The sequence below is a fragment of the Euprymna scolopes genome, chromosome 1, assembly GCF_053919585.1.
Source record: "Euprymna scolopes isolate OS-2025 chromosome 1, ASM5391958v1, whole genome shotgun sequence".
NCBI classification, from domain to species: domain Eukaryota; kingdom Metazoa; phylum Mollusca; class Cephalopoda; order Sepiida; family Sepiolidae; genus Euprymna; species Euprymna scolopes.
The window spans coordinates 176,427,776-176,440,168 of NC_136482.1; the positions used below are offsets into that span (position 1 = coordinate 176,427,776).

At 33.6% G+C, this 12,393-nt stretch overlaps 1 protein-coding gene across 1 annotated transcript in view; it reads right to left on the bottom strand.

Moving 5' to 3' along the window:
* The window catches only part of LOC145277736 (putative E3 ubiquitin-protein ligase HECTD4), a 286,999-nt gene that overhangs the window by 95,598 nt on the left and 179,008 nt on the right, over positions 1 to 12,393 (bottom strand). The window contains exons 42-46 of the mRNA XM_080129447.1: positions 8,639 to 8,927; positions 5,348 to 5,451; positions 3,772 to 3,933; positions 2,326 to 2,474; positions 728 to 968 (exon numbers count right to left, since the gene is read on the bottom strand). Of these exons, the coding sequence (XP_079985573.1) occupies positions 728 to 968; positions 2,326 to 2,474; positions 3,772 to 3,933; positions 5,348 to 5,451; positions 8,639 to 8,927 (945 nt within the window). The remainder of the gene's footprint in view (positions 1 to 727; positions 969 to 2,325; positions 2,475 to 3,771; positions 3,934 to 5,347; positions 5,452 to 8,638; positions 8,928 to 12,393) is intronic.

Here is a 12,393-nt window from a genome sequence, read left to right on the forward strand (position 1 = left end):
TATATATATATATATATATATATATATATATATATATATATATGTCCTGGAAAGCCAGCTCTAGTTTTGCTGCTTTGGGATGAATTTTGCTTCTGAATTTTTTGCTTGGTTGTCTCCCCTGTGGCCTTGTCAGGCCACTAATAAGATTGTACTAAATTTTAGTGTTTTTGATAGTTTGTATCAAATAAGAAAGTGCTCTATTCTTTAAAAATTCAAACTATAATAATAATAATAATAATAATAATAATAATAATGCATATAATTTACATGAACACTGTCAAAGTTTTAACCTAATTGAGCCTTAAGATCCAAATGACTTAATAAAAAAAAATTTACTTGTGTAAAATATCCAATTATCAAACTTAAAATACTTTTCAGTTAGGATATATTAATTTGATTCAATATTATTTGCCCCCCCCCCTCACCCAACAACATTAAACTGATTTATCTCCCCGCCCCCAAAAGAACACTATTGAAACAACTATCTATTTTAATAATAAACCAACAATTGCAAGCCTTCAGAAAAGTTTGATGTTAAATCTATTGAAACTGCAAATTTATGATAACATAACACTTGTTAAATTATGAGATAAAAAGCATATCATTATCATCATATAAATTTGATAAAACATAATAATGATTAGATAAAAATAAAATGGAAGAAAATCATAAAAATGTTGTACAAAATAAAAACAAATTAATAAAACATAAAAACAATATATCTCACTTTCTTTTGAATGTGTACGACTGGGTACATAGCACCAGCAACATCATCTAATGTTACACCCAGACGTCGTCCATTGAATGTGAAATAAACTTGACCTCTGGGCGTTTGCCCCTGCCCTCCAGATTCTTCAGTGCATTCCCATCCAACACCAGCAATGTCACCAGTATTTAACGAGACATCGAGGCGGACACTTCTCCATTGAAGGAGACTTGCACCGTTGTAATGTACTGCTTTTCCATTGCTTTAAGAATAAATCAAATTAAAATGAAACATTAATTTAAAAGATTAAAAAACGATTTATTGAATAAAACTTTAGTTTTCTAATGATTTTTCTTTGCAATTCAAGTAGATAATTTAGCAGACATGTACAGAATCTTCATAATCTCTAAAAATTTTGTTATTCAATTTTAACTAGTGTTGCCCAAGGCAAATGTGTAACACATTTTTATTAGATCTTCTCTATTTTTTCCCTTCCTTTGGTTTCATTCTCCCTCTCCATCCCTTTCTTTCTGGACATGCACATAAGCAACTCTTCTTATATAATAGAAGATTCGTCTCGAAAGAAGTCAGAATTTTCTTTTGAAATTCAATTATATAATTTGCTGGACATGTACAAAAATCTTCATAACCTCTAAAAATTTTGTTATTTCATTTTAATTTGAAAAAAAAAAAAAAAAAGTTTATTCTTGATTAAAGATCAAATTCTGAAATGATATTTTACCAAAATTGTTCGGTTTACAACTATTTACAAATGCTCTTCTGGAATTTTGAGTCGGAGATTATTTCATGTGAAATTTATATAGTAAACTAGCAGGGCTACTCGAGGCAAATATGTACCATATTTTTATTAAAACTTCTATCTCTTTACTCCTCTTTATCTATCTATCTTTCCCCCCCCCCCTCTGTTTCTACCCTCTCTCCTCACCCATTCCTTTTCCTCCACCCATTCCTCTCTGGATAAACACATAAGCAACTCATTTTATACAATAGAAGATTCCACTCGCAAGGAATAAGAATTTACTTTTGAAATTAGTACATAAAATGATAAAATGACTGAAAACTAACCTTCCTCCCGACAAAACCTGACCAAGTTGAACAAATAACTTCTTTTAAATTTTAGATATTATTCATCCAGGGCAATGCCAATCAAGAATGCACACACTTTGTAGTTGTTTGTTTTGTAGTTTTTCACTTTTACATACACAGGCAATTGTCTTTTTATAGATTAAAGCTCTAACATTTAAAAAAAATCATAAACTGAGAATTGCATGTTGAATCAATATAGTATCAGAATCTGTTTTCAAAAGATTTAAACAAGAATTTTAAAAAATTTCCAAATATTTCTTGGTGAAATATCCATTTATGGAGTAGGGGTAATCGTATGTACAGTGTAAAAAAAAATGCATAAATCAATTAAAAAAATTGATAACCACAATATTTTTTTTCCAGAAAAGATTTGGATTATTATCCTAATAGCAATTCAAAGAATCAAAAACCAACCAAGTAAATACAAGTTTTAGATGGCGTGTGTGCATATTTTATAATTATTCATTCATAATTCAAACGATAAAAAAAAAAAAAAAATGTAACCAGCTTACTTAAGAAACAAACATGTTCCCACAGGATTAGTCCAAGCAGCATCTTTTTTTTCTGCAGGAGGAGCAAAACCAAAAGAAACAATAGCTCCAGATTCTTCTTGAGAGTCACCAAAAGAATGGATTTCAAGTTCCCAGTAAAATGATGGCGCCTTTGAGATGGTAAAAGCAGAAAAAAAAAAGAAAGAAAAAAGTGAAAAATAGTTAACAATTTTGAATTAAATAACTTTTTACAGAAAATGTCTTCAATAAAACAAAGTGTAATGAAATATTTGCACCTGTTTTACATATCAGAAGAATGTCATAAAAGATTGGTTATTATCTGTCACAGAACAAACATATATTCCAAAAAGGAGTTTAACTAAGAAAATCCAGATTTATCATTTTTAACGATTAAAAAGTTTTAATTACTTTGAATGCTGACAAAATCTCGCTAGCCAAATTGAGTCGTCATCCTTGAATTCTAACATGGCGGCTCCTGGCTCACTTGTCATAAAATTTGATTTTCTTAGTTAAAAAGCAAAACAAAAAAACTACTTGATTAATTTATATGATTTTTGGAATATGACATCTTCATTCTATGATGAGTATGTACGTCATTAAGATTTGCTTGCATTTTCTGTATTTTTGTTTTTTAATTAAGTCGAATTCTAAGTGAGAAACAGATCTACATAAAGTTATTGCAGTAGTAGTAGTAGTAGTTGTCTAGAGATTAATTTATCTATATATAGAAGTGAAATTGTGTGCATGTGTGTACAGAGAGATAAAGAAGCATCACACTTTTATAGCATACAATATTTAAAAAAATAATAAAAAATAAGTAAAATAAGTGTAAATATTACAGGAACCTTTAAAATCATTTGTGATGTGCATGCTGGAGGTGTTGCAGGTTGATAGATGGGGATTTTATTTTATGATTAAGTTTTGCAAAGGGGGAAAAAAAAAAAAAACAATAGTGTCCATATTTAGTGTATTTTAGGTCAGGAAACCAGTATCTTCAGACGGTCTGATCTAATAGCACTAAATTCGATTTTTGGGAAGAATTTATTTTGAAATGGGTAAAAATCTAAGTTTTTGGCACTCAAAATGTTCAATTTTTTTTTTTTAGCATTCAATAATTTCATTTTATTAAAAATATGTATGAAAAGTAGTAATGTAGGTATAACTATATTATTATTATACAGATTGATTGACAGAAATTTCAATGATAAAACAAAAACTGTTGGGCATTCATGATTAAAACTTGGCAGACAAGCCAGGCATACTGAACATTATTTGTGCTAAATATGATTGAATTACAGAAGGGATTGTGAATTTTATCAATGATTCCAGGGGCAGGGTAGCAGGAGGTGTTTAGAAGAGACAAAGAAAGATGATGCACTTAATTGAATAACTGTCATATAAAAAAAGGTTTTAAAATATTAATTAGAAATTAATGAAAAAACTTACCTGTGATGGAATAGGCTGAGCAGCATAGACCATGGTTCCACGTGGAAGTCCAGTACCGACACTTGGATCACCAAGAAATGTAATACCAGTCATTCCATGAGAAAAAAGGCATGAACGAACCGGAGGGAAAGAACGGCTTGCATCCCATACTATTTCTTTATTCTAAAATTATGGATAAATATAAATAGCATAAAATTTCTTAGATTAAATTAAATCTACAAATGAATAAAAAATATTATTGATTATGAACACAACTATTTATCAAAATCATGAAGTAATTGGAACATTTCTTTTGATGTTTTTAAATTTTTGAGATGAGGATTGATAATTTGTATTATTTGGACTACTGTTCTCATCTTGAGTATTATGTGCACAACGTTTCGACTGATGTAACCTCCAACCTTCTTCAGGTGTACCTTGTTGAACATGGGAATCATTCTCTCAAACTCAAAATTTGGCATGGAATTTTGAATGGAACGTCTTACTTAATCCATGGGGGTAGAAAGCTTGTTTCATCAGCCATGCCATGACTGGATAAAAGCCTTAAGTAATTCACAATTGTATTCTTCATATTGCCCACACTGAGGATTGACCCTTCAACCTCCAGAAGAAGGTCACAACTGAATTTTCCTATCATAGTATTTTATCAGTTATGCCATAAGTCCTTGCAGATTTCATTCAAAATTCCATGCAGATTCCAGAGTTCGACAAAATTTTCTGTGTTCAACAAAAATATTGTCCACACTGAGGATTGAACCTTCAACCTCCAGAAGGTCACTTACAACTAAATTTTCCTAGTCATTTTATCAGTTACACCCTAAATCCTCGTAGATTTTATTTAAAATTCCATGCAGATTCCAGAGTTCAACAAAGTTTTGTGTTTAACAAGATATGGTTCACACTGAGGATTGAACCTTCAACCTCCAGAAGAAGATCACTTACAACTGAATTTTCCTAGTAATTTTAGCAGTTACACCCCAGATCCTTTATTTAAAATTCCATGCAGATTCCAAAGTTTGACAAAGTTTTCTGTGTTAAATAAGATACACATGAAAATCAGAGGTTATATCGACCAAAATATTATGAGAATAACAGTCATGAAGAGAACAGTAGTTCAAATAAGCTAAATAATACAAATGAAATGTTTCTTATTTTGTATTAAGTATGCATAATTAAAGTTAGAGATGAAGACATGACAATTGGTTAATTGTTAAAATCACAGTTTGATTCTAAGTGAAACATTTTAATTATGATAGAAATTGAAGTATTATTACACTTAATATTTTAACAGATTTACATTTCAGTTCTGAATTTTTTTTTTAGATGAGGGCTGATTGTTTATATTATTTGTTTTGATTGGAATATTGTTCTCATCTTGAGTGTTATTGGTGCAACGTTTTGGTCAGTGTAGCCATCGACCTTCGTCAACCTGCCTGATGAAGGTCAAAGGCTACACAGATCGAAACGTTGCGCAAATAACACTCAAGATGAAAACACTAGTCCAACCAAAACAAGTAATAAAGATTTGTTTCATTTAACATTTAGGATTTGATCAATTATTTAGAAAGATACTCACCACTTTGTTGCTGATTTTACTTGGAGGTGGTGGTGGCTTTGCACAATCTCGATATAACATTCTGAGATGCTCACAATGAGACTCAATAACCGGTTGACGATCACCTACAAATATTCGATCAAATAACAATCTCTTAGCTATTCAAGTCAAATATTAAAAACTAGTATGTCATATACGAAACGAGCAGGGCTACCTGGTATTGCTTGGTGTAAAAATTTAACACATTCCTATTAAAACTTATCTTCTCTATCTTTTGTTATTTTCCCTTGTTTTTTCCCCCCCTCTTCCCAAATCCTCTCTCTCTCATTTTGTCCAGCCTATTCCTCTCTAATTGGACACAGATACACATATACAACTCTACTTTATATAATAGATTCTTTGTAGAATTAATCGCTAATTTCTTTCCATAATAACACTGAAAAATTGCCTTTTCCTGACAAAATTTGGTCCAGTTGACCCTTGGAGAATGAATAATTTTTTTCTAAATTTTAGATATTATTCATTGGGGAAAACACTGATAAAGACAATAAAGACAATACCAACATTGTGGTGGTTCGTTTTGTAGTTTGTTCCTTTTAGCTTGACATGCAAACATACACAAATAACTGTGTTTTATATAATAGACTAGCATGGCTACCCGGCATTGCCTGGGTGGAAAGAGGTGGTATACTAAGGTTATTGAGCAACCAACCTCAAGAAAAAAAAAAAAAAAAAAAAAAAAAAAAAAGAAAAAAAAAATCCAAACAACTTTTGTTTCAATCAAAATAGCAACAAGTAGCCATGCGAGTGCACAAAAAAAAAAAAAAAAAAATTAGCTGCAGTAGGCAGGATCGAACCTGTAATGCAAAAGAGGAAAAGGAGGTGAAAAAAAACAAATTTGCTAGCTGTCACAGCAACTTATGACGTCACAGGCCTTCGAAATAACGTTTTATAAATGTACATTGAGAATGGTAGGCATATGACTTGCCAAACTGTTGGCACAAAAACTGACCCTTCTTTGCAAACAACGGCCCAGTTGACCAGGACAGAATTAATCTTTTTTAACAATTTTTAGATATTTTTGTCCGAGAAATCGATCTTTCTAACTATACTGATTTTGTTATGGTCCGCTGCATCTGTCAAAAGGTTTTGGCAGACATACAAAGACACACACACAAACTAACACACATTTCCCTTTTATATATTAGACTAGCAGGGCTACTTGGCATTACTCGGGACCGTATAAAACTATGAGAAAAATGAAGTTAATTTTGAACATATGTTATTCTTCGGATAGAGGAATTTTTGCTGTCAATGTATCATTTGCTATTTCAAGCAAAAGAATCAGTAAGTTTCTTTGTGTATTAAATTGTTAGATGAATGTACAGAATAAATTTTAAAAAGTATACTTCCCTCCCCATATAAAGAATAGCTTTCTAAATAATATTTTAGCATGGTCCGTATTCTGTCAGTCTGTGTTTATTAAATTGTTAAATGAAAGTATACAATAGTTAAATAAAATGTCAACGCTCCGCATTACTTGATCAATGTATGTGATTTTTAGACTGTGACAAATAAACACTCCGCATTACCTGATCAATGCATGTGATTTTTGTAATGCGAAAAATAAACAAATATACAAATATCTTGCATACATATGAGTGCCAACATTTATACTTATTAGCTAGAGTGGTGGTTAACCCCTATGAAAAACAATTCCTACAAACACTAAAAATGTATAGAGGAAACACAGGAGAGTTATATGATAAAACTAATGCTATATGTATTCTTTATATTCACTCTGAGACGGGTATTCTGCTAGTCTCTTATAAATTTCAGTTTGTTACAAAAGCTTCCGTTTAACTTTCTATTATTTTCTGGCTAATGATATCAACTAATATTTTTCATAAGTGGATAAAAAAACAAAAAAAAAATGTCAGTTTCGATAATCAAACAAAATGAATAAGAAATCACATTAAAATCAACATTTATATTTTTAAAGAGAGATGAAAACTATTTTAACCTCATAAAAAAATTGAAGCAATTTTTTAAAACAAACTTAACATCTTTCTGACTGCCATCTATAAATATAAAAGCGAAAATGTATGTATGTATGTATGTATGTTCGCTTTTCCTCGATGTCTACGAAAGGCTTCTTTCAAACAAGCGCTTGCTCGCTTCACAACTTTTTAAAACTTTTTATATCATCTATAAATTGTAATATCTACGAATTATCCACGGAGCTCGCCTCTCTATTTAATTTTATTCACTTTCAAATCTTAATTATTCCACATTTCCCGCATTGGTACGCGTTACATTCGCTTTTCGGTATAAAAAAAAGCGAAACTCGACTCTAATCACAGGCCGAAAGCCAGTTTGTTCAATGTCGACTTCGTCATATCGAGACAAGGGAGCGGGTTTTTAAAAACAAACAAACCCATTTATTCAAAACTGTCCCGCACAAAATAACTGCTGAATACCTATCGCCGTCACGTCAATCAAAAACGCGCACCTGTTTATTTTAAAACACTTTACTATTTTCCAACTGCGCGTCGTCAACGCTTCGGGCTTTTTTCACGTACCCCTCACTAGTCTATATATATAAAAGCAAAAATGTGTGTATGTATGTATGTGTGTTCACTTTTTGTGTATGTCTACAAAAGGCTTTTTTCGCCGTGATTCTCGGTTGGCTCGCTCCTTCTTAAAACTTTTTATATGCTGTCTAAATAATAATATCTATGACTAAGGAACTCTGGTCGAAGCTATCCTTAATTTACCCGACTTTTACAAGCTATTTTCGAGATATTTTTTGATCGACGCGTAGCGGGGAAAACAGAAACTGGCTTCCAGCGCAAAACTAGGTCAAACATCATGCAACTTAACATTCTCGCACCTGTTAATTTTGCTTTATAAACGTCAACTTAACACTTATCAATTCATTTATTCCGTGCAGGGTTTTTTTTCCATTTCCTTTCCACCTCCGCGTCAAAGGTTCGGGGTTCAAGCCTACCTTTTTCTTTTTTCTACACCTCCAAACACCCGGCCAGTTTTTTTTTTTTAAGAGGGTTGTTTTGATCGACCCCCCCCCTCCACACACACATCTCCAAACACCCGGGCAACATCGGGTACTCCCTGCTAGTTTATCTATAAAAATAAATTACAATGAAATTTTCATGAAATGCTTTGTGAATGTGGACTAGAAACACTTACTTAAAAACGAGAAAGACTTAAAAAAAGCAAAAAAAAAAACAAAGAAAAAGCAAAGAAAAAACAAAACAAAATGTAATGCTTGTAAAAAGTCGTACAACTTACCAGTGCCACACTCCTTGGCCACTGATTTCAAAGTATCAATAGCAGAATCACAGTGTCGAATAAATTCTTGAGCAAATGATAACTCATGTAGATGAATAGCAAGCAGCATAGAAGCTCGAGTTTTGATTTCTGCAAGAGCCCGACATATCTGATTGGCCAAAGTATTACCATCACCATTGACAGGAAGATTTTGTTGCAGAAACGATGGATAGCAATCTTGAGGCATCAAAATAGAACGTACAGCCATGATGACAGCCTCGGTAGTAGGGAGGTGATGTAAACGACGGATCTGAAAAAGAAAAAAAAATTTTTTTTTAATAAGTAAATAAATAAAAGCAGCGATAAAAATTGATCAAGATGATAAAAATAAAACTTTTCAAATTTTTCTATTATTAAATCTATTATTATACTAGAGCCGAGTGAATCGATGTTTGTTTCCTAAGGTTTTTGTTTCCTAATATATATATGTTAATGGCACAAGATACTTGTTGAGATATACTTTAGTTCTGGGATTGAGCTATGTTCGAAAAACATTCTATATTAGTCCTTCTCATTAGCTGTAATTAAGTGGACAAATCACCTCTCACTTGCCTATCTTTGTATTTAGAGTAAGAGTGACCCTTTTCAGTATTTTTTTTCTTTATTGCCATCTAATTTACATAGTGTGTTTGTACACACCGTAAACATGAAAATTAGCCAAATAATAAATCACTTTACTTATATTATCTTTATGAAATATATACAGGGTGGAATGATAAAATCGTCGCCATAGAAAAGACAACATGATTCCATTTCCATTTGATGAAAACCGGTTTTCTTTTATTGTTGCAGGCCATCTACTAGTTGGCCAGTTGTGTACGAATCCCAAGAGCGATAGGAGCCTTCTATCATGTCTGAAAGTGACACAATGTTCAACGAGCGAGATCAGTGATGTGCCGCTGTATAACTCATGCTCTCTACTGATCCAAGTTATGACAACAGGACCATTGCTAGGACAATCAAGTTCAATGAAGTTTCCAGCCACGGTTATGGTGTGTGGTGTGATTGCAAATGAGGGCCACGTCATGCCACCTCACATCTTTGAAGTCGGCTTGAAATCAACACGAAAGTGTACCTGGATGTGCTAAAGAGTGAGGTGATCCTCTGGTGCAATCAGGTGGCCGCTGGCAGACCTCGGCTGTGGCAGCAAGACTCGGCATCAGCAAAGAGACCCAGGATTGGCTTCAGAAAGAAGTGCTACAACTTTGTAATCCCCCACCCCCCGACCTGAACCTGCTAGACTACTTTGTTTGGTCATATGTCCAGAACATCAACAACATGACCTCCCACAACACCAAAGCCAGCCTGATTGCTGCCATCCGCTGAGTATTTGCTGAGCTTTTTTTATGGCTGCGGCTTCATATGTGTGAAAAAATTGGTTGACATTTACGAAACTGCAGCCATAAAACAGAGACAAACTCAAACAATGCAAAATTATCTATGGAGCCAGTAACTTTTTTTTTTCTTTTCCAAAACAACATCCAACATGCCTGACGAAGGTCAAAGGCTACACCGACCAAAACGTTGCACAAATAACACTCAAGATGAAAACAATAGTCCGATGAAAACAAGTAATATAAACAATCAGCCATCATCTAAAAAAATTCAGAACTTTAAAAGAAAGTGTGTTTTCATTTGGCATTCAGGACATCAGTCATGAGAGAAAAGCATTACTTGTTCACTGCAAAACAATTTTGCTAATCTTTCTTGTATGGAAAACAAACAGTTCCTGGTGTGATTAGAACCTGAGCCTAACATTTATGATCTAAGATTGATTTAACAGTGCACCAATTTAAACTTTTGTATTAATAAATTACTATTATTAATAAATAGAGAATGAAGGCTGAGAGATAACAGTTCTAATTAGTTAGATCACTATTAGTAAAGAAAGTGTATTTGACATAGTTAACATTAAGCAGTTCAGGTGGTGGCATACAGAAGCCATAGATGAACTTCTGTTTTCATGATCAATGTAGAAGAGAAATTCTGTAACTAATCTTCTGGCCGGAAAAAAAATGGTGAAAAGGATAAATACATGAGTATTATGAATATTTGACTAGTGTTAATTCTGAGCCATCTGTCCAGATACCAAAAAGAATAACTTCAAAGATGGCTATGTTTTTTTGTTTTTTTTACATAGGTGTCACCACTTATCAAGGCCGATCGGCCACTCAAGGATAAGGGTTAAAGAGTGTAGAGTAGTCAAAAGGACAATATAGTAATCAATAGTAATGGAAGCTCGGTAAATTTGTTAACTTAAGTGGAACGGCTCATCAGAAACTTGTTCACGTTGGACTTGAAGACAACCATATTATAGACAGCTGGAAAGCAGGAAAACGGAAGACAATTCCACAGGCGTGCAGTTCTAAGAAAGAAGCTTTGTTCATGGAATCTATGTTTAGGTTTAGGCACACATAAAGAGTGGGGAAAATTATTGATAATGTTTTCAGCTAGTCTAGTGTTTCTTGTGAAAGTTTGGCGAGGGGGGACCATAGATTGAAGCTCAGTCGAACACTTTCCATGAAAATAACGATAAAGCAGAGACAAACTTGCAACATCTCTTCTGTGAGATAGAGGTTGCAGCGAAGAGAAAAGGACATCTCCCACCAGGCCACAAAGTCTATTTTGAAGCCTATCAAGGCAGGAAAAGTCTTTTCTTGCAGCTCCTGCCCATATGTGGCAACAGTATTCCATCCTTGGACGTATCTGGCTCTTATATAGATAGAGAATTGCATCAGCAGTGAGATATCTACTGGATCGATAGAAGGATCCGACCATTTTTCCAGCGGCCTTGGCAACAGATTTGATGTACGTATTCCATTTAAGATCAGGAGTAAAGGTCAAGCCCAGAAGCCTGTCAAAACTTGAGGCCTCCCCAAGACGAGAGCCATTCATTTTAATTGACGCCAGATTGGGATCAGAACATTGATGATGTAAAGATAGAAGCTTGGTTTTAGATGCATTAAAAGTAACCAGCCACTCCTTTCCCCATTGTACAACGTGATCAAGATCAGAGGAGAGAGAATCGGAGAGAACTTGGTCATTTACTGTCTTAGATGTACTACCATAGATGGTAGTGTCGTCAGCAAAAATGTCTACGAATGATGTAAGGATGTGATTTGGAAGATCATTAATGTAGATCAGGAAAAGAGTTGGGCCCAGGATGGACCCCTGAGGGACTCCAGCATTTATACTGTGAGCTTCTGATTTTTGCCCATCAACTACTACTCTTATGAACCTATCAGAGAGAAATGATTTAATAATTGAGAAGACATTTCCAGCTATACCATAGCTGGAGATCTTGTGAAGTAAACCTTTATGCCATACCCTATCAAAGGCCTTTGATATGTCAAGAGCAATTGCCCTAGAAAGGTTGCCTCTGTCGAGAGATTCGCTAATCCTACGAGATATAACTGTAAGCACATCTGCTGTAGATCTAGCAGAACGGAAACCATATTGCATGTCACTAAGAAGGTTATTTTTGCTGAGATGGTTGATTACTTCTCTATTTAACACAGATTCCAGCAACTTACTCATGACGCACAGGAGACTTATTGGCCTGTACTGTATGTGGTTTATATGATTTTTTTTTTGTTTATTATTCTTAATCACCAGATATATGGCCACTGGCACATAAGCAGCTACTATGTGAGGCCATGCCTAGAGGGGTACCATATGAGGAGTTGAGCAGCAAGAATCTGTTCACATTACATTTA